General features: G+C 39.7%; 1 protein-coding gene across 2 annotated transcripts; it reads right to left on the bottom strand.

Moving 5' to 3' along the window:
• Window positions 1-320: 320 nt before the first annotated feature.
• On the bottom strand, window positions 321-16,287 carry ERICH5 (glutamate rich 5). 2 transcript variants are annotated; one of them, XM_067537041.1, is made up of 4 exons: window positions 16,098-16,287; window positions 6,502-6,897; window positions 3,952-4,068; window positions 321-631 (listed from the first exon to the last, which is right to left on the bottom strand). In XM_067537041.1, exons 1-4 carry the CDS (start codon window positions 16,180-16,182, stop codon window positions 609-611), a joined length of 621 nt encoding a protein of 206 aa, XP_067393142.1. In that variant the 5' UTR covers window positions 16,183-16,287; the 3' UTR covers window positions 321-608. The 2 variants fall into 2 exon arrangements, with proteins under 2 accessions (XP_067393142.1, XP_067393132.1); XM_067537031.1 differs by lacking the exons at window positions 321-631; window positions 3,952-4,068 and having other exon boundaries at window positions 6,259-6,897.
• Between the last annotated feature and the right edge of the window lie 10,183 nt (window positions 16,288-26,470).

Raw genomic sequence — 26,470 nt, 5'->3', positions numbered from 1 at the left:
AAAGTGATTGTTACATCTAGCCAGGTCCTGTTAAATGGGCACACTCAGATCCTAATCCTGCACATACCTACACACATGAGCAACTTGATACATATGAGTAGTCCATGCACTCATCGAAATTACTCACCTGTGTAAGGTTTGGGAATCAGGACTGGACCAGTTTCTGATCTCAACTTAGCACTAATATTTAAAAAAAAAAAAAAAAAGCAATTCTATATTCTTTGCATCCTGTATAATGCTAGTTGATACCAACTATAACAGTGTCCCTCAGACTGATTTTAAGTTACTCATTTTAACCTAGAAAACTCCTCAATGAAAACTGAGCCGTTATACTGTTTTATTATGCCAATTCCACTCTATTAGCAGTGTATAGAAGGCACTCTATGGCAGGTAGGTAAAAGTTCATACAGTTCAATTACTTGAAGTCTTGGCAACTTGACTTCAGGAAAAATACTTAATTTTTTCTGGTGTCCCTTGGTAATGCTTGTAGAGAAGTCCACAACAGCTTTTTTAAAATCCTGGTATTCCCCCCCCCAAAAAGCCCTTAAAGAACGTTCATTTGAACAGCTGAGAGGATCAAGAAGAGGAAGTCCATATAGACATGACACTTACTCCTCGATATTCGTTGCCTCTGAAATAGATATATAAAAAAAAGTTAACTGAATATTAAGATACATATTAAAGGGACATTGTCATCTTGAGAGTCCCTTTAAATAATATGTCCTGAGTAGTATGCCTTTCTGCTAGTATATTTGGAAGGATCTTTTGGGAGGGCTAAGAACTACTATCCATCCTCAGAATTCCTCCTCTTTGCACATGTACCTACGTGCTCAGTTTTAGTTGTGCTGCTTCTGTTACTAGCAAACACCCTCTTGCAAAGATTGGGAAAGATCATTTATGTGAAAGGTCCTCTCAGTTCACTGCATGAGACAACCCATGCAGATGATCATCAACAAACCAGTGACATCGGTTAGACACAAATAAGCAGTTCAAGGGGGAGTCAATGTGGGTGGGCTGTTGTGTACTGCACTAACCACAGTCTGAACTTGCTATTTTAGATCTCAAAAAGGACTATCCCTATCTTTTTTTTTTTTTTTTTTTTAATAAATTATTTTCACTGACATTTTAACTATTCATGAATTTGCTGTCATATATTGGGGACTTCATGTTGCTAATAACTTGAGACAATAGCATTGGTCATGTACACTGGTTGCTAGTCAGGCAAGAGAACTGTAGGCAATTGTTAAAAATTATCAGAGGAATATAGGAATTCCCATACTGCATCAGACTTCAGGGTCATCTAGTCCAGTATCTTGTCTCTGACATTGGCTTATTATAGCCATATAAATATCCAATTTCTTTTTGAATCTTGCCAAATTTTTGGCTTCAAAGATCTCCTGTGGCAGTGAGTTCCACAGTTTAATTACACATTGTATGACAAAGTATATCCTTTTAATAGGTTTGATTTTCCCACCTTTTAATTTCAGGGAAATTGTTTCTGTGTTACAAGACAGGGACAACAGAGATTCTCACTCCACCTTTTCTAGACCATTCATTATTTTATAAACTTTCATTACGTCCCCTCTTATTCATCTCCTAAAGTAACAATCCCAATATTTTTAATCTCTTCATATGAGATTTTTCCAGGCCCCTGATCATTCTTGCCACCATTCTCTGAACCCCTCTCATTCTGCAATATCCTTGTTGAAATGAGGCGACCACTGCCGCACACAGTATTCTAGATAAATCCACACCATGATTCATATAAGGGTATTGTATTCTTTGTAATATTCACCATTGCATTCCTTATGCATCCTAACATAAGGTTCGCTTTTTTGACCGCAGCTGCACATTGAGCAGAGGTTTTCATTGAGCTATCTACAATGACAATAAGGCTTTGCAAAAGCTCAGAAGTGATATGCTGGAACTCACAATACTGAAAGACAAATTCTAGCCATTTAATCCAAAAACTTAATCTTAGAGATGAAAAATGTAAAGGAGAAAACATTTCTGGATATTTAGAGGCAAAGCTGCCTTTGAACACAAATGCCATATTCACCAGATTACAGCAGTCACCATACACATGGTTTCGATTCTTTGGCTCTACATAGTGGCCTAGCGATTAGAAAAAATGAATTGGCACATTATGGCACTGTACAAACCAACAACCTACTAGACCACGTTACAAAGAGGTGAAGAAGTGAGTGCCCTATGCCAGAGATTGCCTCCATAACAACACTTAAATATCAAATCTGCAACAAACAGCAGTGTTCATGCACATTTACACAACTTCATAGCCACTATGCTAGGCACCTTTCAGGATTTATTGCTCTTGGGGGAAAGCTCTTCTCATTATGTCTCTCTGTGCTTCAGTGCCTCATCTGTAAAATATAGATAATGGTACTTCCCTGTCTCACGTGGGTGTTGCAAGGATAAATATATTACAATGTGAGGTGCTCAGGTAATACAGTACCAGGGGCATATAAGTACCTTAGGCTGATATTGCTTGTACACAAAAGGGAGCTATACTTTCAAACTATCCAATACCCATTCTTTATCCTGGACATATCTACAATTTGAGTTTCCCTACAATAGCCTATAAATGAACCATCAATGACCATATAATAAAGGCTTCAAGATTCACCCTCTTTAAAAAAAAAGAGTAATCTATTGCCTAGTGTGCATATGGCACATTTCTTTTCCACAGACAAACTGAACTATGCAGAGAAATACAGACAACACCCCAAGGCATGCAGAAAAGTAGCAGCAGCTCACTTTATATAGACAATAAGCACATCTTTATACTGTGGTGCTAACTATAAAAAACAGCTCCTGGCATTTCTCTTCTTTTATTTCACTGTTATTCAGAATGAGGGCATAAGATCATGGTAATTATATACCTGAGTCCTCCAGCTCTTTTTGATCATGTAGATTTCTGCTTCTAGAGAAATTCACTATCATATTCCTGAGGTCTTAGGATTTGATCCATCAGCTCTTGAACAAGTAGTTCTTATTCATACGAGTAGCCCAATCATAATAATCAGCACTATTTGCGTGACTAATAGCTATTTGTGAGAATAAGAATTTGCAGGAACAGGTTTTAAGAGCCAGATTTTTAAAGATATTTAAGCACCTAAAGATACAAATAGGCACAATGGGTGTTAGGCATCTGGGTGCTTTTGAATATCCCACTAGAAGCCTATCCGTGTCTTTAGGCACCTAAATACCTTTAAAAATATGTCCCTAAGTGACCAACTTCCTTTAAAATTAAATGAAACCTTCTGTTTAAACAGTGAAGGGGAGGAAATACCTCCCAGGAAGTGCACAATGATGGAAGTAAAGATGTATAATTTGAGTGTAATTTTAAATTCTTCTAGAGTGATATTCCTATCCCCCTACATCTATTATTTGTCATGTATTTGTTTTTAAACATTCTCTCTATTCAGCTCATGCTGTCTATTTACCCACATGATTGCCCTGACTCTGGAATTTGCACTTATCCTAGTATTATACTGCTAAAGTCAGCAGGATGATCTAAAATGATCATCATTGAAAGGAAATCTCAGAGCTGTGATAATGAACTATTCATAAGAACAAGTCTAGCAAAAGTAACTATGGGATTCATGCTCTCAGTGAAGCATCTAATTTTCCAGAACTGTGCATTAAAGAAAGTCTACCATTTTTGCCAAATAGGGAATGATTTACTGGTTATAGGAGCTTTATATAAACAAGACCTGATAGAATGCACATCTTACGCTTGATTGCTACCAAAAAAAACCCAAAAAAACCCAACATCTTTTAAGATAAATATGCATCCTGTGTTAATATCAGGAAGCAGTAGCTGCAAATTGATAATGCAATAATAATGAAAGATATGTTCATTATCATTGTACAGCTTTTCTACCTCTTAAATGATAATACACATGGTCCTTCACTCCTCAGTCAACATACCTATCTCTGTTGCTGCTGTAGCATCTGCAGCTTCTCCTGTTTCTTCTTCTTTTGTTTCAGTCCCCTCACTTACTAGCTCACTGAGCTTCTCAGTTTCCACTTTTTCTCCCGTCTCACCTGGAATCAGTAACCATGGATATCAAATTAGGATACCCTTAAACAGTATTAAGTGCCCCAGCTCTTTTCTGCATGACTGATCTGGTTTTGTCAGCCCTGCAACATCTTATATAGACACAGAAATAATTGAATGAATCAATAGGTAAGAGACGTTCAAATGCAACTTACAATTGCTGATGTACATGCATGTTTCATACTCATAAAATACTTCAGCTTCACTTATCATTCATGGCACTCTGACCTGAGGCTTGATTTTATATTTGAACTAGTTTTGTTTTCTTATGTGACTATGATTTTTATTGTAAACTTTTAATATATAAATGTAAGACAACAGAATACAAATAGAAAACATGGTAGCATGCAGTTCTAGTTGAAATATAAAACTAATGATTTGCCTCACTGTCATCCCTCTTAGTAGTATCAATGAATTAAGAAAATTTAAAAAAATGCTGTAAATAGAGGAGCCCAATCATCACATAATTCATGAAAAGAACACTCCACCTATCCCCATAGGTTAATAGTATGTGGTCTATCACCATGTTGAGATAGACATCAGCAAAACTGTACACAGAGTTTGTCCAAAAATGAATCTGGCTTTGAGATGAAGGGGAAAAACAATGACTAGATGGTCAAAATAAACCCCATATCTGTCCTTCAGACAAACAATCAGCTTCTTGATTGCAAAGATGTCCCAATACAGGGTGGATGCTAGATTAGTAGACAAGTGTTCTGCTTCCAAGATCATGCCAGTAAGCTAATAAGGGCCAGTTAATGGAATAATCAACTAATCAAACTAACCAAGTCAGTCATATAGCTTTTATAGAACACAAGTATTTTATTCTAAAAATTTAACATATATGGAGATAAATTACCATCTCATGAAAAAATAGACTCCAAATTCTCTTATATAAAAAAGTGGAGAAGGCAGCACCTGTACCTCAGATATTCCTATGGAAGGGGTATCAGTTCACATCACAGATTCAGGAGAGCTAACACATTTATCGATGATGAAGCTACTTATCCACATGACTGCATGTGCCATTAAGCTCTGCTTGAAGGAGTGACCTTTCCCCCCTCTACAGCAGGAATGTGCAGTGGGAGAGGCTGTGGTGGCATGCACTCCTAGAGAGAAACATACCTTACATGCTTCACCCATTTGTGCTCTCCTAGGGAACACGTCCCCAGGAAGTATCCAATTCTTTAATGAGTAATTTCCACCTATTGTGAAAAACAGTGAGTCCTGTGGCACCTATTATGAGACACCTGATCCCTAATTTAAAATACTCCCTAGACATGCACCTACTACATGTACACTCAGCTAGTGAGCAACCCAATCCATGTGTGAGATACTTTGCCCTCGTGTAAACACTCCCTTGAATCTCAAACTCGCTGAGCAGCCTTCTCCTGAGATAACTTAGCTCCCCTTGCACTTTCCCCTTCCATGCGGTCCCCAGGCCGTCCATGCACATTCCACCTCTTGGGAGGCACTCCAAATGCCCTCTGTTGGGCAGCCACACTCACAATGTGATTTTCCTCCTCAGATATCTACTTTCCCTCTTCTTCGAGAAACCCTCTCCCATCTCCTCCTTTTCTTACACTCACATCTCCTGTGCTTTTCTGCTCATCTAGCAGCCAGCCCTGTCAGATGGACCATCTGCCCTATTTTTCCCCAGCTCATCTCGGGTTTTTTGAATTGGTAAAACACCAAGATAGAAAACAGTGCTCTGTACTGTAAGGCCAAATGCCTCCCTGGCATAACTCCAAAAGAATTACACCGGGAGAAATCTGCCCCACAGTATATAAGTAACAGAGCATAGCAAAGATTGTACTTCTGCTACCCTATCTCAAGTCAAAGAGACCCACTGCCTCACTACAAGCTAAAAGGACTTTCCATGCAGTTAGCTTGATGCCTGTGCCACTTACACTTCTAGAATAACTGCATCCAGCACTCTATAGATGGCTTACAAATAAACTGTACATGGAACAACCCTTCCTTTCTACAGTTTGCAGAGAACCCACTCCCCCCACCAAGAGAACACTACAATAATATTTATGTCAGTTATGTACTGAAATGGGTAATGTGGCCATTGTGGATACTGAGCAACAATACTTCTGCAAAGAAATACCCCTGAGCATTTCAATGAGGAGTCTAAGGGATGTTTTATCTAACCAGAAAACACAGAGTGTAAAATGAAGTAGCACAGTCAACAACTACTAGTGCTGAGAGGCTTTATTACAGTTATTACAGTTTTGACTTCTGTACATGAGGCTTTCCCAACCACATTTTTTCATGTACTACATTGTAAAAACTCTGTGGACTAAATTCTGCCCTCACACACTCCAGTGCAGCATTGACTGAAGTCAACGGGACTGGTACACAAGTCTCTGAAGGCAGAATTTGGCCTCTTGAATCTGCAAAAGCACAAATATTACCCTCGATTAGTTGGTCCTCTTCATTAATTTGTACTTTCCTGATGATTTCTGTTACAGGGCTGACACTTCCCTCTGCCACTCCCGCCGGCGGCGGAATCCCGGTGCCCTCTGCCGCTCCCGCCGGCGGCAGAATCCCGGTGCCCTCCACCAATGATCCAGTGGCCTCCGGTGGTCCTGCAGCTAGTGGCTCAGTGCCCTCCAGATCCACTTTTTTATAGTTAGAATTAACACACTCTGCTGGTCCTGGAATCAAAACTTCTGTCTCCTCTGCTGGAAGATTCTCACTGGGTTTTGTCTCCTCAGGTGAGAGATCCACGTCCTCCATTGGGTCTAACTTTGTCTGGTCAGGTATAGTTTCATTTTCATCTGTGGTTGGAGAATTTTCATCTGAAGTAGCTTTTATGTATTGTAATTAAAAAGAAAGAAAATATGACTTATTAATGAACAGGTATTTATTAGATCAGTACTAGGACAGGATAGCACTTGTGTAATGACGTCACAACTACAGCTGGGTGAAATGTTTTTGGTGAATAGTAAATTAGCTGAAAAATGCATTTTCCAGGACACCAAAACTATTTGCCAATTCAGATCCAATTCAGCTAATAGTTTTGGCCAAAGAAGGAAAAAATATTTTGAAAAATTGGAAGTGTTTTGTTTTGGCCATTTTGAAACACAGTGTTTTGACTTTTCATTTAAAAAAATGTTTTTTGTTTTGATATGTAGCTGATTTTAAAACAAAAAGGAGAAAAATATCCAAAAAACTGGAAAAAAATAATTTGGGGTTGAACAAAATATTTTATTTGGCCTAAAAGGAATATTTTTTTCAGTTCTCTCATTTTGGTGAGAATAACCTTTCAGCTTTGGCCTGAACAAAATCAGTTAAAAAAAAAAAATCAATTATTCATTCAGTTCTAGTTACAACCTGTAAGACAGTTTATCTGTTTATAAAAGTAATTCTTTTAATAGATCTGTCATTCCTATGAGTAAAACATACTGAATATGTAAGTTTTGCCTGAGTCAGGCCCACATGATCAGATACTAATCAAGAAAACAATTTCTACAGCAAAAATATGCATTGAGCCGGTATACTGAGTGTTAAATTCTACCCTGGGATGCACCTGGGTAGCTTACAGATGGGCTGCCATGTCTTTCCTTGAAAATGCAAAACACTGAGCTAGATTTTCTTATTCAACAGAATTAGCAGCCATTAGGTAGATTCTCCACTTGACCCGCCCACACAGTTCCTGTTAATGATAGTGGTGGTAATATGCACACCAGATATGTTGGGGAGGAACATATACTTCAAAGCATGCTGAGACATTTACCTAAATGCTAGCATCTAATTGCTACTAACCTCAGTGAAGATCGGGGCATTGACAACATACTGTACTTCAGATACATGACAAAAAAAAAACATTTACTGTGTTGTAACTTCTTAGAATACAAAACATTTTTAACACTGAACGACTGTACACATTGCAATATCTTATAACACAGGGCATACATTCAAATGTACTCCTCTACCAGTGCGGAAGGAATAATTCAAATATACATGAACTAAACAGTTCTGACTCCTTCATCTGTGATTAGATTACTGAATAAATAAAGCAATGGGTCTGTTAGCCAGATGAAGTTTAGGAGAAGAAAGTAGAACAAAATTGCTTTTATGCATCATTCCAATAGGCATTTTATCATAAAGTTGAAAAAGTCATAGAATGAGCCGTCAAATTAATACCAATCTACCAGGATGATTTAATCATCATTTGATTAAATTTGCAAAGAAATTGGATTTAACTATCTCTCAAAGAATATAAAAGATGCCTTAGGGAGTTCATGAAGGGAATGTGTTAATACAATAATTGCAAGATTCTGACAAATTGCATTTTCTGGTGAAATGATTATTGCAGTGATGAGAGTTGGCAGAAGAATTAAGCAATATTTTAAACATGTAGGTGAATGACTGAAGAATGTAATAAATCTTGTTTTTAATTAGATTATTTGAGTCTGATTGCTTTTGAGATAAATTAATTGTGGTATATCCTTGAAGGGAAAACAACCTTCTGCCAGAGGCAGTCAGACAGAAAACTATTTCTGGGGCACTCCCCTGAGAAGTGCCATCTACAAACTGGCTAAAAGGAGTAGGGGTACAGAGAAAGACAACTGAGGTAAAAGAGTGGCAAGAATAGGGGAGCAAACATGACAACATCTATGGGAAAAAACCTGCTAAACACAGGGAATCCAAAGGAAGCTCTGTCTCATTTGCATAAGAAACCATAATCTGAACCAATGCACTGGGATACCAATAATGGAATTATTCTTTATTTATATGCTAGTATGACTGCAGATCTTGGCTAAATTTGTTGAAAGTGTTATTGAAGTATATTACCATTGGTTACATGATGATTTTTAGTTATATTGCATGGGGTTTATTATTAGGGGTTCATAAGGTATTAATGTTTCAAATGATTGAGTATATTATAAAATACATATTACTGCACTGTTGGGCTTTATAATGGAATAGTAAAAAAAGTTTGCTACTTTAACTTCTCACTAGAAAATCTTCACCACAGTAATAAATAAAAATAATTTGAAAATTAAAAAAAAAAAAAAAAAAAAAAAAAAAAAAAAAAACGTGGCTGTGAATTTTAAAAAAGCTGAAAATGTTTTAAACAATATTGTGTTATAAGGAATTAGATATATACATAAAGCCCCAAAAGTTTCATGTTTTCATGCAAATAAGCATTGTCAAATATTGAAGTCCACAGTAGTTTGCAATGTAATTCAAGGTATAGTGGAAAGAATGACATGAAATGAGGGGTTTTATGTATCTGATTACAAAGAACAAGTCAAACTCAGTCAGAAGGCATGCAGAGTTATTAAGGGGTTATCCAGGAGAAAAGGTACTTTCTGGTCATAGACCATATTTTCAAAAGAAACTAATGATTTTCCCATGCTCCAGTTTTTGTGTGTTTGACTTGAGACAGTTTAAAGGGGTGTGGTTTTCAAGAAGGGGATATGTTCATCATTTCCTGAAAATTAGGCCTTTTTAAAGGTGTCTCAGGTTGGATACCAAAGGTGGAGGCACCCAAAAATCACTAGGCACTTTGAAAATGTGGCTCTTCTGAGCCTAATCCTGCAAACACTAACACGCAAGTTAAGATGTTACTCACATGAGTAAAATTACTGGCATATGTTTACAGAATTGGACCCTTAGTTACATTACATTTCAACATAAATTTAGTTATGACTTTCAAATAGGTGGAAGATTACATTATGTTACAGAATAAAATCCTAATTTTGCTAGAATTATGTGCACTTGACATTTTGCACTTACCAAGACACTGTCAGGTCCATTTACCACTTAGGTTTCATAAAATCAAGGTTTTCAAAATCTACCTACAGAAATATTTCTAGATTTTAAATATTGCAATAGGATTTTTTTTAATTGTTTCTAACTCTTCCCTGCAAATATTACAGCAACTTGGTGTTTTAATAGTACCATAAAGTGAAAATAAATTAAAACTGACTAAATGAAAATTAATTTGAGTAATTATTCTCATTGTTGAAGCATAATATGGTGGAAAAAGTGAACAATAAGCAAATAAAGTGAAGAATTCATTAGATTTATCTAGTACCTTTCATCCAAGGATCTCAAAGCACTTTACAGACATTAACCCATGTATTAATTAATAGTACTTACCTAGAACACCCTACATTTTACCAATGAAAATGAGGCACACAGAGGGTACGTGACTTTACCAAGATCACACAATGATTAAATGGCTGCACAAGGAACAAAATCCAAGCCTCAGCTCCAAGTTCTCTGCTCCAGCCACTAACCCATGCTTCCCTAGTGGCACGTTAAACACAGATCCTCCACGCACAAGGATGCAAAGCTTATGCTGTATGGGCCATTACAATTTTCCTTTGTTTGAATAGACCCTGTGCTAGTCCACAGCCCTGCTGACTGCTTCTACCCCATGGCACATCTATGAAGAGCACAAGCCAACCCCCAATCAAGATCTAAATAAAAATGCCAAATTTTCCTCTTCCCTTTATAGTGTATGGGAAGATGCTGCTGAAGGATGTCTTCTCAGATACCAGCCTTGCAGAGATTAAGCACTCTGTCCTCCATCCTTACCTATAAAATACCATATACACTCAGTGGAGGGGGATTTCACTTTATTGAAATTCCAGTTTACAAGGATTATTCTATACCTTTATTCTCCTCAGCATCATGCATTCGACTCATAGAGATGAATAAGAGTGAAATAAACAAGCAATGAAAACTAGCATATTATATGAAGTTTCAGTCAGTATTCTGCTCATTGTTTCAAATGAAGGTGGCTTTGAAAAATGGAGTTAAAAATATCCTTATCAGGAGTCCTCTGTAGTTCCTATAAATCCAGTGAACATCATTTACAACTACCCCCATATCTAACTGATGACAGGTTTTATATATTATGTACTAGACAAATGTGGATTTTAAAATGGTATCATGCCATATAAAATCCATGTTCTTGGGAATTCAGAGGGCATCCCCCTGCTTTCAATCAAAATAGGGTGGGCTCTCTAAAATGGAAGTAGGGCCCCAATCATCTGCTTCAAATATTAATTCTCCTGAAATATGAATGTATATTGAGTGTTGACTGCCACAATATCTTACAGTGGTAATTTTAAACAACCTTTAAAATATTTTCATTGTTAGAAGATTAAGTTGGCACTAGAAATGGTAAAAAGCATTTTAAGTTTAAGTAGGCAATTCCCACAAACTTTATCTCTCTGTAATATATCCATCTGCCAGCAGTTGTATGTTTTTTGTTCATTTAGATACTTATTATTACAGACACAGTGAAATAGCCACAAACTTTTGCATATTACATTTCAATAGAATGAAATAAGCTTTTCCATAAATTTAGAGAAATCTTTTAAAATGCCTTTTTTCTGTTAAACTAATTCGGAAAGTATCTTGCATCCTGATTGGTTGGTAAAATTTCCAACCCTGAGTAAGTATTTCAGCGTATTTACACAAGTCTACACTTATTAGTACCATAACATTAGTTTAAGACGTTAATATGCCTTATAATATATGCTAACCACCACCACCCCTCTAAATTGAATGACTGAAGTATCTCAGATTCAATAATTTCAGTCTCTTCCAGGAGTTCTTTTCTGCTCAGAAACACTAATACCTTCTATAGAAGCAATCTAGGCAGCTGCAGAATGAAACTGACAAGGAATTTGGCTTTAGCATATTGACCAAATAGACCAAAACAGCAGGAACACTTTCATCAAAATTTTTGGTGGGTTCCTTTTAGGTTGACTAGATAGCAAGTGTGAAAAATTAGTGTTACATTATGGCATTTATGCCAGAGGAGACCTACGTAGGAGTTCGCTGGAGTCAGTGCCCCACAAGGACTGGGAAAATTATACCCTCAGGCAGACACAATTTATCCCATAACTTCTCGATATGCATAAGGGAATGTGCACAATCTATTTCATCCATTAGGATGGATGGGTTGGTGGTGGGGGGCAGGGAAACAGCTCTTTGGCCTGATGGCTCCATTTTCTATCCTGGCTGATGGACCCGTTTCCTGATTATATCTACCAGAGCGTGGCTGGCTACCACAGCATTCACATGACCACCATGAAGAGATTCCTCCATCGCTAAGGTATGTGCGGGGGTTCTGTGGCACAGAAACCAACTGGGCTCATAGCTGCATGTGTACCAACGCCAGGATTTAGCTCTATTGCTTTAAAAAATGTCTTTGAAACAATTTTTATGAACTAAGTTCATGGAGATGCAATGTGTTAAATCTAGGAATATTCTTTAAATCACTGGCACTAGATACAAAGAAATAAGCCAGTTCTGAAAACCCTTATTCATGGGAGTAGCCCTTGCTCATGTACATAATCCCAATGAGTGCAAACAGAAGTACTCAGAATAGTAGAGAGCTAATGTGAGTAAAGGTGTGCGGGATCAGGCCCAGAAAACTAAATAATTTCAAATATGAAATCAGAATAACCTCAAGTCTTCAAAAATTATTTGTTTTAAAAGAAAGCTTATATCTGAAATCTTTGAGAAATATAGAAAATTAAACATCAGATCCTGGGTGCAGTTGAACTACAGAGAATGCAGATCAGGGGCACATGTACCAAGATAACTAAAGGCTCAGGACAGCTCTAACTTAATCTGGCTGCAGCCTGAATACTTGCTCCAAAAAGTTGAAACTGCAGCTCGGGATTGGTGTGATACAAGTGGTCCCTGTGCCTGCCTCCCACCTGGTCCCGGCCAGTCCTGGCGCAAAGCACAGGGCTCCCTAAAGTGCAGGGCCTGAGGCGGTCACCCCGATTCGCCGTACCCTAGGGACGGCTCTGTCCACTGGGACAAATAACACAGTGAGAAGTTAAAGTAAGGATTTTATATTTTGTTTGCATATAGCAGGATGGATATTCTTAAGCAAGTTGAGGACTCAATCCTGTAAAACTTTATTCATGTAGATACTCCATGCTCACACAATTAATTCCTTAGAGCTTGATCCAGCTCAAATGAAGTCAGTGGGAGTTTTGCCATTGAATTAAATGGGATACAAATGGGCCCACTGATTTCATAAGGGCAAGGATGGCAGGATCAAGTCCTAATATCAAACTATAGCCTGAAATTTATTTTTATGCCAAACTACCACTGGCTTCAAAGGATGTTATACAAAAGGATTGATAGCAGGACTTGTCTCTAGCCTAGAAACAAATTATTTAATTAAGAAAGAAAACTGATACCTTATTATCAAATATAAACCATATTTTAATTAACTGCATTAACTGAAGACAACGATAGTCACCCATGTACCTCCAAAGTCAGAATTTGTCTAAAAATCAGGTAAAAATTATTACTGAGTTAAGTATTCTACTCAGTAATTCCTTAAAATACATGTAATGAAACATATATTTCAAGTTGTGAACATTTTCTCTACATTACCTAACTAAAATATCTGAATGCTGTTCATAATTTTATTGACCCTCTGCTTTAGAATCATACACACAAGAAAAATATGTATAAATATTTGTATACACACATATACATGATCTGTTCAACCAATAAAAAATATCAACTGTTTGTGTATTCATGGTGGGATTTTCAAAAGCACCAAGTCACATAGGATCAAAAGTCTGACTTAAAATCCAAAAAGTACCCCTCATGAAATCAGTGACCCATTTAAATCAATGGCAAAACCGTCACTGACTTCATTCAAGCAGGATCCAGCCCACGGCATATCTGCATGAAGGAGATTTTGGAGGTTTGGGTCCTTAACTTGCTTAAGGATATGCTTTCCACTATGTGCAAAGGAAATATCAGAATCATTTCTTACTTCCACTTTTTCACTCTATTATTGGATTATTTGTTCTAATGGACACTTGTGATTGTTAAGGAATCTGAATGCTAAACCTGTAGATGTTAGTGACCAGATTCTCCAGTACACTATAGCCATTTTGTATTGTGCTGATAGTGCAGTCTAACTCAGTGAAGATCAGCCCAGGGTATGGGTGGTTCTCTAGTGGGGTAGAGCTGGTGGAGGCGCTTCTTATAACACCACAGTCAAGGGGATTTGTACTTCTGAGTCACTTAGGCCTTGTCTACACAAGCACTTATGCCGGCAAAACTTTTGTTACTCAGGGGTGTGAACGCCCCCCCCCCAAGAGACATAGGTTTTTCCAGCATAAGCGCTTGTCTGGACAGCACTACTGCCGCTCATTTAGGTGGTTTTATTATGTCAGCGGGACAGCTCTGTCCTGTCAACATAACGTGGCTACACAAGCACTTTTAGGGCAGTACAGCACAATATAGCTGTGCCGCTATAAGTTTTAAGTGTAGACACCTGTGAAAATCCAGTAATATTTATGCCTGATCCTGCAACCCTCACTCGATTAAATTATAAAATTCTAGTGACATGAGAAGATTGCAAGATAGGGCTCAGAATTTCAGTGTGACTCTGCTCTCTTTTTGCCAGTGACAGCAGTTGGAGCACAATTAGGCCTGTTTTTGTAAGATGGACAAACTGTGGTCAGGGAACAATTATGAGAAAGCAGAATATAAAGGTACCATAAATATAAGATATCTAAATGCCATACATGACAGGCATTAAGATCAGTGATGCTAAGCTCTTATAAATAGTAGTTTTTATAACAAGACAATAATTTCATCATTAAGGCAATAACTGATTTGTGTTTTCTCTAAAAATAGTGAGTATTTGTCATCATCTTTCAGAGTTGAGTTACACAAGATGCTTGTGACAATTTTGTAGTACAATGGTTTTTTTCCAAGTTCCTTACAAAATTCTATTGCCAGTCTTAGTTGATGTGGAAGATGGCTGAAGCTGAAATTTAATTTAAAATGCTTATGCATTACAGAAACCACACATACTACTCAATAGTAGACAAAGAATTGTGTCTAGCCTTGAAGGAGCTCAGGAAATTCCGCCATGGAAATGTACCCCAGCTTTTCTATGCTATGGAACAATTGATGACTGTTGGTTTACCAGCTGCTACAAAATAACTTTATTATATTATTGCTTTTCACAAGTTTGCAGGTATGACTAGATTGGGTTTGGGGTTGTTGGGTTTTTTGTTTGTTTGTTTTTGTTTATTTTGTTAATTCTCTAATGAAAGCTGTTAAGATTTTATCTAATGATTTGTTTGGAGTCCTAACATTTCTACTTATCCATAGAAAATATCTATTTAAAAAGAGTTAATGGTTTTAGGCTAAGACTTTGTATGTTATGTTCCAGAACTTTTTATGATCGGTTTACAAACCTGTGAAAACTTGAAAACAGAAATTATGCTGACAAATTCTTAGGGTCCCTAGTGCCTGTCTGAATTATTATTGTAGGTGCATCCTTCACAGTAACTCTGGGAATGGAAGACAAGTAGGATAGTCATTTGATACTAATATGCTTTCTGGTTTTAAAAGAGTTCTTCCTTCAAGCGCTGGATTTACTTTTTAACTTGAAAGTAAGTTTGCTTAGACTGATGTGTTCCTGCAACTTTCCCTTCCTTGTTTGTTGTCATCCTTTGATGTGTTATGACTTATTTGGACCCCAGTCTCATAAATACTTGTGCACATAACTTTATTCATCTGAATAGTCCCATCGAACTCAGCAGCACTACTTGGGTAAAAGAATTCACATGCATATTTACAGGATCCGGCTTCCTAAGGCTGCTCTTCAGAGCAGTGGCCATCAGCTTTTGATTTATTCTGTAAATCACTAAGCACATCTTTGGCTGCATAAACAGCATTTATGTCTGGATAACTAAGTAACCTGGCAGAATTCCCTCAGCCAGAGATAGCACCTGTGTCCACCTTTGCAAAGTGCTCTGGGGGGCTGGGATTAGAAGTGCTAGCGAAGGGCAAAATATAATAAAATCACAGCGATCAATGCTAATAAATAACACCGGCTGCCAAAGAATGCGACCCTCCCTCCTTAGGAAACGGGCAGCGCAGCCCCATGCATGTCTGAGCTGCCCCTTGCCCGGCTCTGGAGACCAGCGCAGCCCCCGTCACACGCCAGAAAGAAGACCCCGCTTGGCCGCTCCGTGCTCACCACATTTCTGCAGCCCGTTGGTGTCGCTGGGTTTTGCAGCCGGCCGCTTGCTGTCCTGGGTCTGGGCGCTGCTAGAACAGCCCATCGCGCCTCGTGCCCTGCGCCCGTCCCGAGGCTAACAGGAGCCCCCGCCGCGAGCCCCACCAAGGCGCGCGCAGCTACCGTCAGAGGATGAAGCCCAGCCGCAGCCGCAGCCGCAGCCCTGCCCTGCCCTGCCCTGCCGCTCTCCCCGCAGCTCGCGTGTTTACGGCTCGCGCTCCGTTGCCATATGAACAGCGCTGGCAGCCGCCGCGCTGGTTTCCCACCCAGCTCAGGGCTCCCAGCAGTGCCCGGTGCAGAGCGCAGGCGCGCGGGGCTCGGGCAGGGCAGCACGAACGCGTGGGGGGCGGGCTTGATCCATGGGGTAGCTGGACCGCGAGGTAGATAGAGCGAGACAGAGCATCCCCGCCTCCTTTGCCATCTCTGCCCTGCCACACCCCCTAGCACCGCGGGTGTTTAACTGTCCCGCGAGGCGGCAGTGCAGAAGAGCATCTCCCCCGGGTGTTAGTTATTAGCACTGCGAGCCAGCACCACGGGACCCAGCTGCAGCCCTGCTCCCCCCAAAGGGCTCGCAACGGTTCCAGCGTTAAACAGAACATAGTAGCAGATGCCGGTGCCAGAACCACGTCGGCGAGGCTGGAAATCCCACCCCCAGTGGGCTCGAGCAGGAGGAAAGCTACAAGCCAAGCGACCCCTTCATGAGCCCACTGGCAGGAAATGCAGAAAGGCAAAGTTGCACAGAGCAGCGCTGTGAGGAGTAAATGAGTTTTAACATTGTTTCAGGTGTAATGATCTGACAAGATGAGGCCTTTAAGTATAATTTAGATCTAAATAAAATCATGGACAATATTTAACTCAAGTTTTTGCTTTTGCAAATTTTTCATCAAAATCATTGCCAAAAATATACCCACAGGAAGACAAAAAACCAAGATTTCATACAGCGCTGTTAAGATAATTTTTTCAAATTTTTTTCTCATTTGCCTTCTAGTTTTCAATATACTACTTAGAGTGAAAATATACATTATGTATGCTATATAACACAAATACCCTTAGAACCTGCAAACCCTTCACTCACAGCAGTAGTCTTTACTCACCCAAATACTCCTAGTCAAATCCCCCTTTGGAAACTGGGACTTATTGTGTAGTTTCATACAAAGTGCATCCCAAATCACTTTCCTTTTAAATGTACATATTGCTATAATCATTTAGAGATGGTCAGGGAGACAAGATATGCTTTACAATGAGATGGAAAAGAGCTGGAGAGTAGATTAACTAGAGACACAGAAGTTTTGTTTCAGTTTGTTGGAGATGCAGATTACCACAGTGATGAGTGCCATACAAGAACTTTCATTGATGGATTGAGGACAGAGATGGACAAGTTTGCTTCTTGCACCAAGAGTGGCAAAATTGTATGACAGAATAGAGAGGAGGTAGCCATTGTTAGGGGAGAGGACAGGAGGCCAAAATACAAAAAAGGACAAGGTCCAGAGTCAGTGGAGGGTTTCCCAGCCTTTTTCTCACAACTTCTCTGTGAAGTAGGGAAGCAAGATTCCCTTGATGCTGTGCAGTCAGAAAACCACGTGGAGTGCTTAGGGGAACTCATGCCAGAGTAGTCATTGCTACGCTCTGAATGCAACAAAAACTCCCCTCTCATCAGGGCTATATGGAGTTTCTTCTACAGTACCATCCACTGTGATACCTGGGTGTCCTGCTGTGAAAGCTCAGAGGAAAAGGGGCTGGAGAGTAGGGCTCCACATTTGCCCTATCCAGCCCATTCCCTTGCAGAGGCTAGATGTCCTTTAGTTTCATGTTCACAAAAATTAAGATTGTGGCTGCCTCAGGTGTGGATATGCAAAGGGAGAAAGTTGCATATACACTCTCCATCCTAACTAGAATCTGGCCCTAAATTAGTAAACACAAGTAAGACCATAACAATGGCCATTCGGGTCAGACCAATGGTCCATCTAGCCCAGTATCCTGTCTTTCAACAATGGCCAATGCCAGGTGCTTCAGAGGGAATTAACAGAAGAGGTAATCATCAAGTGATCCATCCCGTTGTCACCCATTCCTAGCTTCTGGCAAACACAAGTGGTCAAGTTCTGCTCACATTTCATACATGCAACCCCACTGAAGTGAAAGGAAGGTGATTTGGCCTAGAGACTATATTTATAGCAGGATTTTTCCTTCCAATATGAAATATGGATTGCCATGTGTCTAGGACAATGAAGTGCCACACGCTGTATCTATGAGAACTAGATCAGTGTGTCTTGAATATATGAGATGTAATGTAACATATCAACCTAAACATTTTGACTCCCTCCTATTCTGTAGCTCATATTCATTTTACATCATTTTTTGAAATGACACAAATACAGTAGATTCCTTTGAGACTGTTTCCTAAGCCTGTTAATATTGAAGCACGTATTGTTAGTAACCCTTTAGCAAACTGAAGCAATATTGATGTTTGTAGTACACTGTAGTGCAGGTATGAAGTATCCAAGGAATTAAGTAAAGCACAGAAGCTTGTGCAAACATAATTGTTTTACAGAGAGAAGGAAAAAAAGCACTTCATTTTATCCTGAAGTGTAAGTCAGGAAATGAAAACAATGAGAGAGGGGAAAAGGGTTGGAGGAGCTGATAGGTGTCAAACAGGAAACATGGGCACCTGAAGAGGCAGTTTATGCTGTGGACCCAGCAAGAGAGACCCAATTCACCTAACTTAAAAGGAGAAATAAATAAACTCAAAATTAAAAAAAATAAAAATTAAAAAGATAAGGGATGCAGAGAGAAGGAAAGGAGAGGACATCTGAGGAGATGGGTGTGTTGTTTGGAGTTAAATTGGTTTCAGATCAAATATGTGCATTTGTTTTTCCAGGAATAATTGATAATGAACACTCAGTGCCTTATGAAAAACATAAATCATTCCATTTAGTAAAATGCCATCTGACAGTGTAATATATATGATCTGGAGTTTTCATAGCCATTATTTCTAAAGGCATTTACATGGAAACAAATCTTTGCTTCCTTAGACTCCTATCCTGCTAGCATTTGCAAATAGAGCAGATCCTTGTGGGACAGCGGACAGGACTAGGACCAAAGAGTTTACTGATTCTTCCTTATTTGAGGTCACAATTGTGACACTAATTATTATCACAGCAAAAAAGAAACAGAGGATTATGACTTCAAATGGGCAGTAAGCAGCATGAACAGAAAAACTCTTAGGAAGCAAAAATTGACTGTTATTTGTACCTGTTTTCCCGATAATAAGGTAATATATCTATCTATATATAATATATTATATCAGTGAAAGGGCTAGTCCATAAACAACTTTTAAAAGTTTTCCATAAGTCATCAGCATTTTTTTTAAGCTTCTTAGGCCAGAACTACAGGACCTAACTTGTTTCACTCTTCCTTGAGCTCAGTAGCAAATTGTAATTTTGAAATATTTAGCCAGTGAGCCTGCTGCAACTTTAGACTTCCTACATTTTGATATCCTACCCAAGTATTGTCCCAAACTCCCAGGATTCACTAAACCACAAGTCTTTCAAATAAATCTATGGAAGCAAAAAGGTCTTTTCCTCAAGCCACAACTTCTTTTCCTAGATCCTTAGGCTATTCTGTATAGAAAGAACAGGATTGCATAGGCTGGGCAACAAACTATTGGGGCAGCAAATTGTTTGAGAGAAACTGCAGGCCAGATCCTCGACTGGAGTAAATCTGGTGTAACTCCACTGAAATTAATTGAGTGATGCTGATTTACGTCAGCTGAGGATCTGGCTCCATGAAATCCAACTTCTTTAGATTGCCTGAGGCAGCAAAACCTACAGCCATAGTCGACAGAACATGGTTCTTCATTGCCAAGGAAGGAAAGAATCTGAAGGACTTTTCACCAAACTACAATTTTTAGAAACCTGTAGCTGTACATATTTCCTGATATAATTTGGCACTAGGAAAATGTAAATGTATTTTTTGGGTTGGAGAACTTTTAACAACACTTTGAACTTGGCATCTGTAGTACTTAATAAGAAAAGCCTCCTCTGCCATCCTGAAAATAACTGGTCGAGAAGTTATGAATATTTTAAAATAATACACATGCAATATGCTATTTTCTTTGCCAATTTAAGCCTACCTGCATTTAGTGTGCCTATATCCAAATATCCACAAATAGGTATTTAGCTTCATGATTTTCCCTGTATCCCGGCCTTTTTTAAAATTTTTGTAATCATTGGATGGATGATGGACAAGAAATGTGAATGCTAATTCAGCAAATACTTACATTAGTAGGGTTCCAGATTTTAATGTTCTGAAACAATGAGATATATTTGTTTGCCTGACACTAAAGGGATAGCACAGTGCATAACCCGATGAAAATTGGATGAACATGTTTGTATTTGCTTTAAATGTGATCATTATCAAAGAACACAGCCTGTCACTTTTAATACTCATAACAAGTGCAAAAGGGAAAGTAATGAATGTAGGTGTCCACGTGACGTTCTTATGTAACTGTCTATTAATTCTGGTGGGGAAAAATATGCAAAAACAATAACCTTATTCTTCTTGCATATTTTTCCTTTATCAAAATAATTCCAACAGCTTTTACACAATGTTCTAAAAATTAGACTGGTCGCACTGATAAAATAAAGATCATGGACTGTATTTTTAAAAAAGCATCTCCCATTTCTGAATGCATAATCCTACCATTTGGGGATAATTATAACTTCAGGCATTCAGGCATAGCCCTGAGCAAGTAGTGCATGAATGGAACAACCCCAGAGATAGCCCTAGGAAATAGTATGACACACATCTGAATCACAATGCCTCCTTTACTTCATCCTTGCTCCCTGGGTCCTATACCAGTTGTAAAATACTATACCTTCTCCTGACACCCCTACAAGGGAATAAGTATGCACATAGCCCTATTTACTCTGTGTGCCTGGACCCAAGGTCTGAATAAGTCACCCTATTTCGGTCCCGGAAAGTGCAAGCCTGCCAACCGCTAAAGGGCCCTCTCCCACCCTAAGGGGAGGAGTCACTGGGCCCAGGACTCAACTGATTATGGGGGGGGCAACAAATGAGAAAACAGGAATGGGCATGATTTAGATAATAAACCTTTAGTTTTAGTTACTAAAGGATTGGCTGGCAGCGTGGTTTTTTGGGTAAGATCCAAACTTATATTGATCTGGTACTGTGGCTGACCCTTTGGGGTCAGAAGGAAGCTTTTTAGTAAAGAACATAGAGTTTAAATAACTGGTCTCTTTACTGGACCTAGTGGCTGAGTGGGAGCCGGCGACTGGAATGCAATAAAGGGGACTGTGTGTATCTGTATACTGGCTTCTTGATAACCAGTGTGGGAAGTCAAAAGCACAGTTTGTGGCTGGTTGGGAAGTCAGTGCTGAGAGAATCTGCTCTCCTTTTTCCAGCCTGCCCTGACCCTGGCATTCTCAGGTGGCTGCCGTAGGCATGGAAGGGTCACAGGGGTCAAAGGGAACCAGAATGTGACACAGAGCAGAGAACACCGGACAACGCTCTCTGCTCCTTGAAAATGTCTAGGGAGCCAGCGGATACTGCCCAGAGGAACTCTGCCCGGATGTGTGAACGGATAGAGAAACAGAAATAGCTCACAGTCACAGAGCACCCCCTCAGCCAACCTCCTCTCCCTGGTCTTGTAGATGGCCATTTTGGCCAGTGCTAGGAGGTTGATGAGGAGGTCTCACAACTTTGTGAAGCCACGGGTGAGGTGTGCATAAAGGAACAGGTGTGGGGAGAAGTGCAGCCAGAACCTCAGCAAGAGATTCTGGAAGAGCCAGAACAGAGGCTACAGCCTGGCACACTTGAGATAAATGTGCACCAGGTCTCCCTCATGCTACAGAAGGGCAGGTGTCAGGGAGAGGGGTGAACCATGCCAGATACATGCCTATGCTCACAACTCCATGAAGGAGCCGCCAGCTGATGTCCCCGGCAGGCCATGGGGTCAGAGTGGAATAGAGGCTGGCCCACCGGTGTTCCTCACCCTCCACAGGTGGTATAAGGTCCCGCCATCTGGTGTCTGGATGGGACACGAGGGCGAGGAAGTGGAGGGTACGGAGCACAAGCATGTACAGATGGTCCCTCAGCTCAGTTCAGAAATGAACCAGCTGCAAATCTCACAGCTGGCTTGGTGCATGCTCAGGGTGGGGCTGGGGAGAGGCGCGGGCCCGGGGCCTGATGAAGAGATCTGGAGGACTAGGAGTGAGGGGTGGAGAGCCCCCTGCAGTGACCCAGCACCTGGGGATCCACCCAGTTCTCCTGGTAATAGTCCAGGAAGTCTCCAATGCTGGTGACTCCTGCCAGGACCAACCCCATCACACCAAGGTGGTCTGCGCCACCTGCACACGGAGTTGGGGATTGTGTAGCAGGGGTTCCATAAGGAGATCCTCCCCCTCAACAGCCTCCAAAGACCTGGAGACCAGCCTTCAGGCCTGGAGGTGGTCCCACAGAGGTCTCGCAGAAGACCTCTCAGATGGAGATAAAAGAGCTGCCAGTAGTATCACAGCCCTTGGAGTCAGCGGAAGAAGGTGTGCGCCAGCTTGCTCCATGCCGGACTACCTTCACTATAAAGGATGAATAAGTCATGGTAGAGTGGCATATGGATTTTGGTATTAAATCCCAGCACTGGTTCCGGATCAGGTTTTACAAGTCTCATTTGCAAGCTCCTCCCTCAGCTCAGGGTAACTTGTGCTCTACGGAGTCTGCCAATCTACTTCCAGGTGAAAGCCAAGGTGGTAGTTGTGATGCTGTCTGGACTTGGGGTGATCATTTATAATATTGATATCAATATTGTAAAATTACAATAATTCTTATGAGATATGGCATGCCAGCTACCAATGGAAAGGTTATAATTCACTAAGATTGATCTGCATGTTTATATGCATGTGTCTATTTTGTATTATAAGTTCTAAATATGTATGGCATATTTGTATGTCAACTTGTGCTATATTTCTGGGTGACACCCCAGTCAGGCTGGTAGCATCACTGAGCTTGCTTAACAGCCCATCAAGGAACTCAAATGTACTATGAATCTAGTAGAATGCAGGGGCTACACCTTATGAGTCACCAGGATACGTAAGAACATGCCCAGGAAGGGACAGGGGACTCAGGGGCTTTTCCATGCCCTGTGCTGTGTGGCTGTGTTTGCAGCAAGCCCCATGGCAAAGGGACAGAAAAGGCAGCTGTGCCATCCCCATCTTGTCTTCATCCTGCTTCTTAGCTCTGGATCAACTCATCTGCAACTGAAGCCGTGAAAGAAAGGCCTGAGACCCATTCAGATACCGGATGTACACCAGAGGGACTGTACAAGCCTGCAACTGCCACAATTCTGCTAAGAACCTAGTATATATATGGACTCTGAAGTTATTTGTATGTATCTGACTGCTTTGATCATTTAATGTTTCTCTTATCTTTTGTTTCTTTCCTTTTATAATAAACCTTTAGTTTAGTTACTAAAGGATTGACTGGCAGCGTGGTATTTTGGGTATGATCCAAACTTATATTGATCTGGCAATGTTGCTGACCTTTGGAGTCAGAAAAACATTTTGGTAAAGGGAAGAGAGTTTTAAATAACTTACCTCTTTACTGGACCTAGTTCCTGTCTGGGAGCCAGTGACTGAAATGCAGTAAAGGGGGCTGTATAATTTTCTTGTTTTAGCTTCTTGATAACCAGTGTACAGAATCAAAAGCACTGGTTGGGAAATCTAACCACAATGTTAGCCACCAGTTTGGGAGAATCTGCTCTCCTTTTTGTAGCCTGCCCTGGCCCTGGCATTTTCAGGTAGGCAATCCTAGGCACGGACAAGTCACAGTAGTTACAATCTCCAAAACCCTGAATAGCCTGGCCCAATTTACCTGTATGATCATCTCTTCCTTGTTGATCCACCATCAATGTTATTGGTCCAGTTTTCATGAGAACTCCATTCACACAGAAATTTACAGAATGGTGCATCTCTGATAACATACAGTACCTATATATCACAGTATTTGACACTACAGTTTTAGAGTATTCAATGTAATTTTTCCCCTTTCTTCACTAGAGGGAGTTCTTTTCCATTTTTATTATTTTCTTTCTCAGTTGACCATATACTACCTATAAAAGCACATACAGCCACTAAATACGTTTACATTGTATATGCCTCACATTATTGTTGTGGAAATACATGTCATTATTACTCTTTAGGAATTATATACAAAGTACCATCTTTACAGTGATTATCCTATTCTTTTAATCATTATTGCAGTAGTAGCTAGAAGCTCTGACCAAGATTAGGGGCCCATTGTGCTAGATGCTGTACATAACAATTATAGAGAAGGAATAGTAAAAAAATTAAACCATTATTGAGAAGGTCTTAAACAAAGAAGACAAACAAAACATGGGAGAAAAGAAACATCATTCCTTTTTACCAGTGGAGAACTGAGGCACAGAGAGAATAATACAAGTTTATATACTCATCCAATTACAATGAACTTCTACTCTCAGATGTTTTCTCGATAAAGTAACATCTCTGTTCAGTAAAATCCTGCGCTATCACACATTCAATCCACAGAAAGTTCCTCTCTCCTGGTTCATCACCCTATCCCTATTTTAACCAAAAAAGATCTATTTCAATTTTTAAAAAAAATAAAGTTATCCTCCCAGTTCATGACTGCACCATTCCTACATGAAACCCTTGATTAACACTTTATTAAGGTTATATAGGAATCATTCAAACATATAGCACATATGACAATTCCTCATTACGGTGTATTGCCTACTTTAGATATAAAACATATACCCTATTGAATGGTCAAGCTTGTTTTTGTTTAGCTTAACAATATTAAAAATTAATTCTCTCTTTGTACCCTCCAAATGCACCCTCCATCCCAGTTATAGGTAACTTAGAAATATATTAATCTGATTTGGGGCCAAATGCAGCTCTTCCTTGACTGGGTTCAACTACCATTGATTTCATGGGGAATTGTGCCCATTTCCACAAAGGCTGAATTTAGCCTCTTTCTAGCACTATAACAAATAAAACTTACAATGAGAAGTAAATATCAGATCCACAAATATCAAAATGGGTGAGGAAACAGCTGCATATGTATATATAATGAGACTGTAACTAAGGTACATTTATATAGTACCTTTCATCTGGATGGATCACACAACGCTTCACAGATTGTATACAGGGATCATTTCACTCTCCCCCATAAACATACTGCTGAAATTATTCTCCAGGATGATTCTGAGGCAGAGGCATATCCACTAGATATTTAAAGGTTCTGGCTACCTGACTTCTCACAGGGCTCCCCTACCAATGGTTTGTTCATGTAGCAGCTGTGACCAGTGCTTTCCTTCCCAATCTAATTAATATAAGTGCACCAACATTTTAACCAGAGGGAAGCAGAAAGGCCATCCTTATCTTGATTTGAATCAAATTCAGTCTTTTCTCTTGAAACATTTTCTTTCCCCTTGTTATAGTACTCATTCCCCACTGTTTAATTCTGAGTAAACTACAGTGCTAGAGTGGCTATCTACTAACCATTCGCCACTGGACCCATAGACATAGAAATGTAGGGCTAGTAAGGGACCTCGACAAGTAATCAAATCTAGCCCTGTACTGTGGCAGGACCAAGTAAACCTAGACCATGCCGGACAGGTGCTTGTCCAACTTGTTTTTAAAAGCTTCCAATGATGGGGACTCCACAACCTCCTTTGGAAGCCTATTCCAGAGCTTAACTACCCTTATAGTTAGAAAGTTTTTCCTAATATCTAACGTAAGTCACCTTTGCTGCAGATTAAGCCCATTACTTCTTGTCCTACCTTCAGTGGACCTGGAAAACAATTGATTGCTGTCCTCTTTATAGAAGCCCGTAACCTATTGGAAGACTATTAACAGGTCCCACCTGGTTCTTCTTTTCATAAAAGACTAAACATGCCAAGTTACCTTTCTTCATAGGTGAGGTTTTCGAAACCTTGTATCAGTTTTGTTGCTCTCCTCCAATTTGTCCACCTTTTCTAAATTAGGGTGCCCAGAATTAGACACAGCATTCTAACTGGGACCTCATTAGTGCTGAGTAGAGTGGGACAATTGCCTCATCTTAAATACAACACTCCAGCTAATACACCCCAGAATCATATTAGCCTTTTTTTGGCAGCTGCACCACATTGTTGAGTCATATTCATTTTGTGGTCCACTATAATCCCCAGATCCTTTTCAGCAGTACAACCACCTAGTTATTACCCATTTTTTAGTTCTGTATTTGGTTCTTCCTTCCTATGTGAAGTACTTTGCACTATCTTTATTACATTTCATCTTGTTGAA

This window comes from Emydura macquarii, unplaced genomic scaffold (assembly GCF_026122565.2).
Source record: "Emydura macquarii macquarii isolate MOO-44397 ecotype Brisbane River unplaced genomic scaffold, CSIRO-AGI_Emac_v2 contig_383, whole genome shotgun sequence".
Classification (NCBI taxonomy): domain Eukaryota; kingdom Metazoa; phylum Chordata; order Testudines; family Chelidae; genus Emydura; species Emydura macquarii.
The sequence above is the reverse complement of the archived record's forward strand: the minus strand, read 5'-3'. Positions and strand labels throughout refer to the sequence as shown.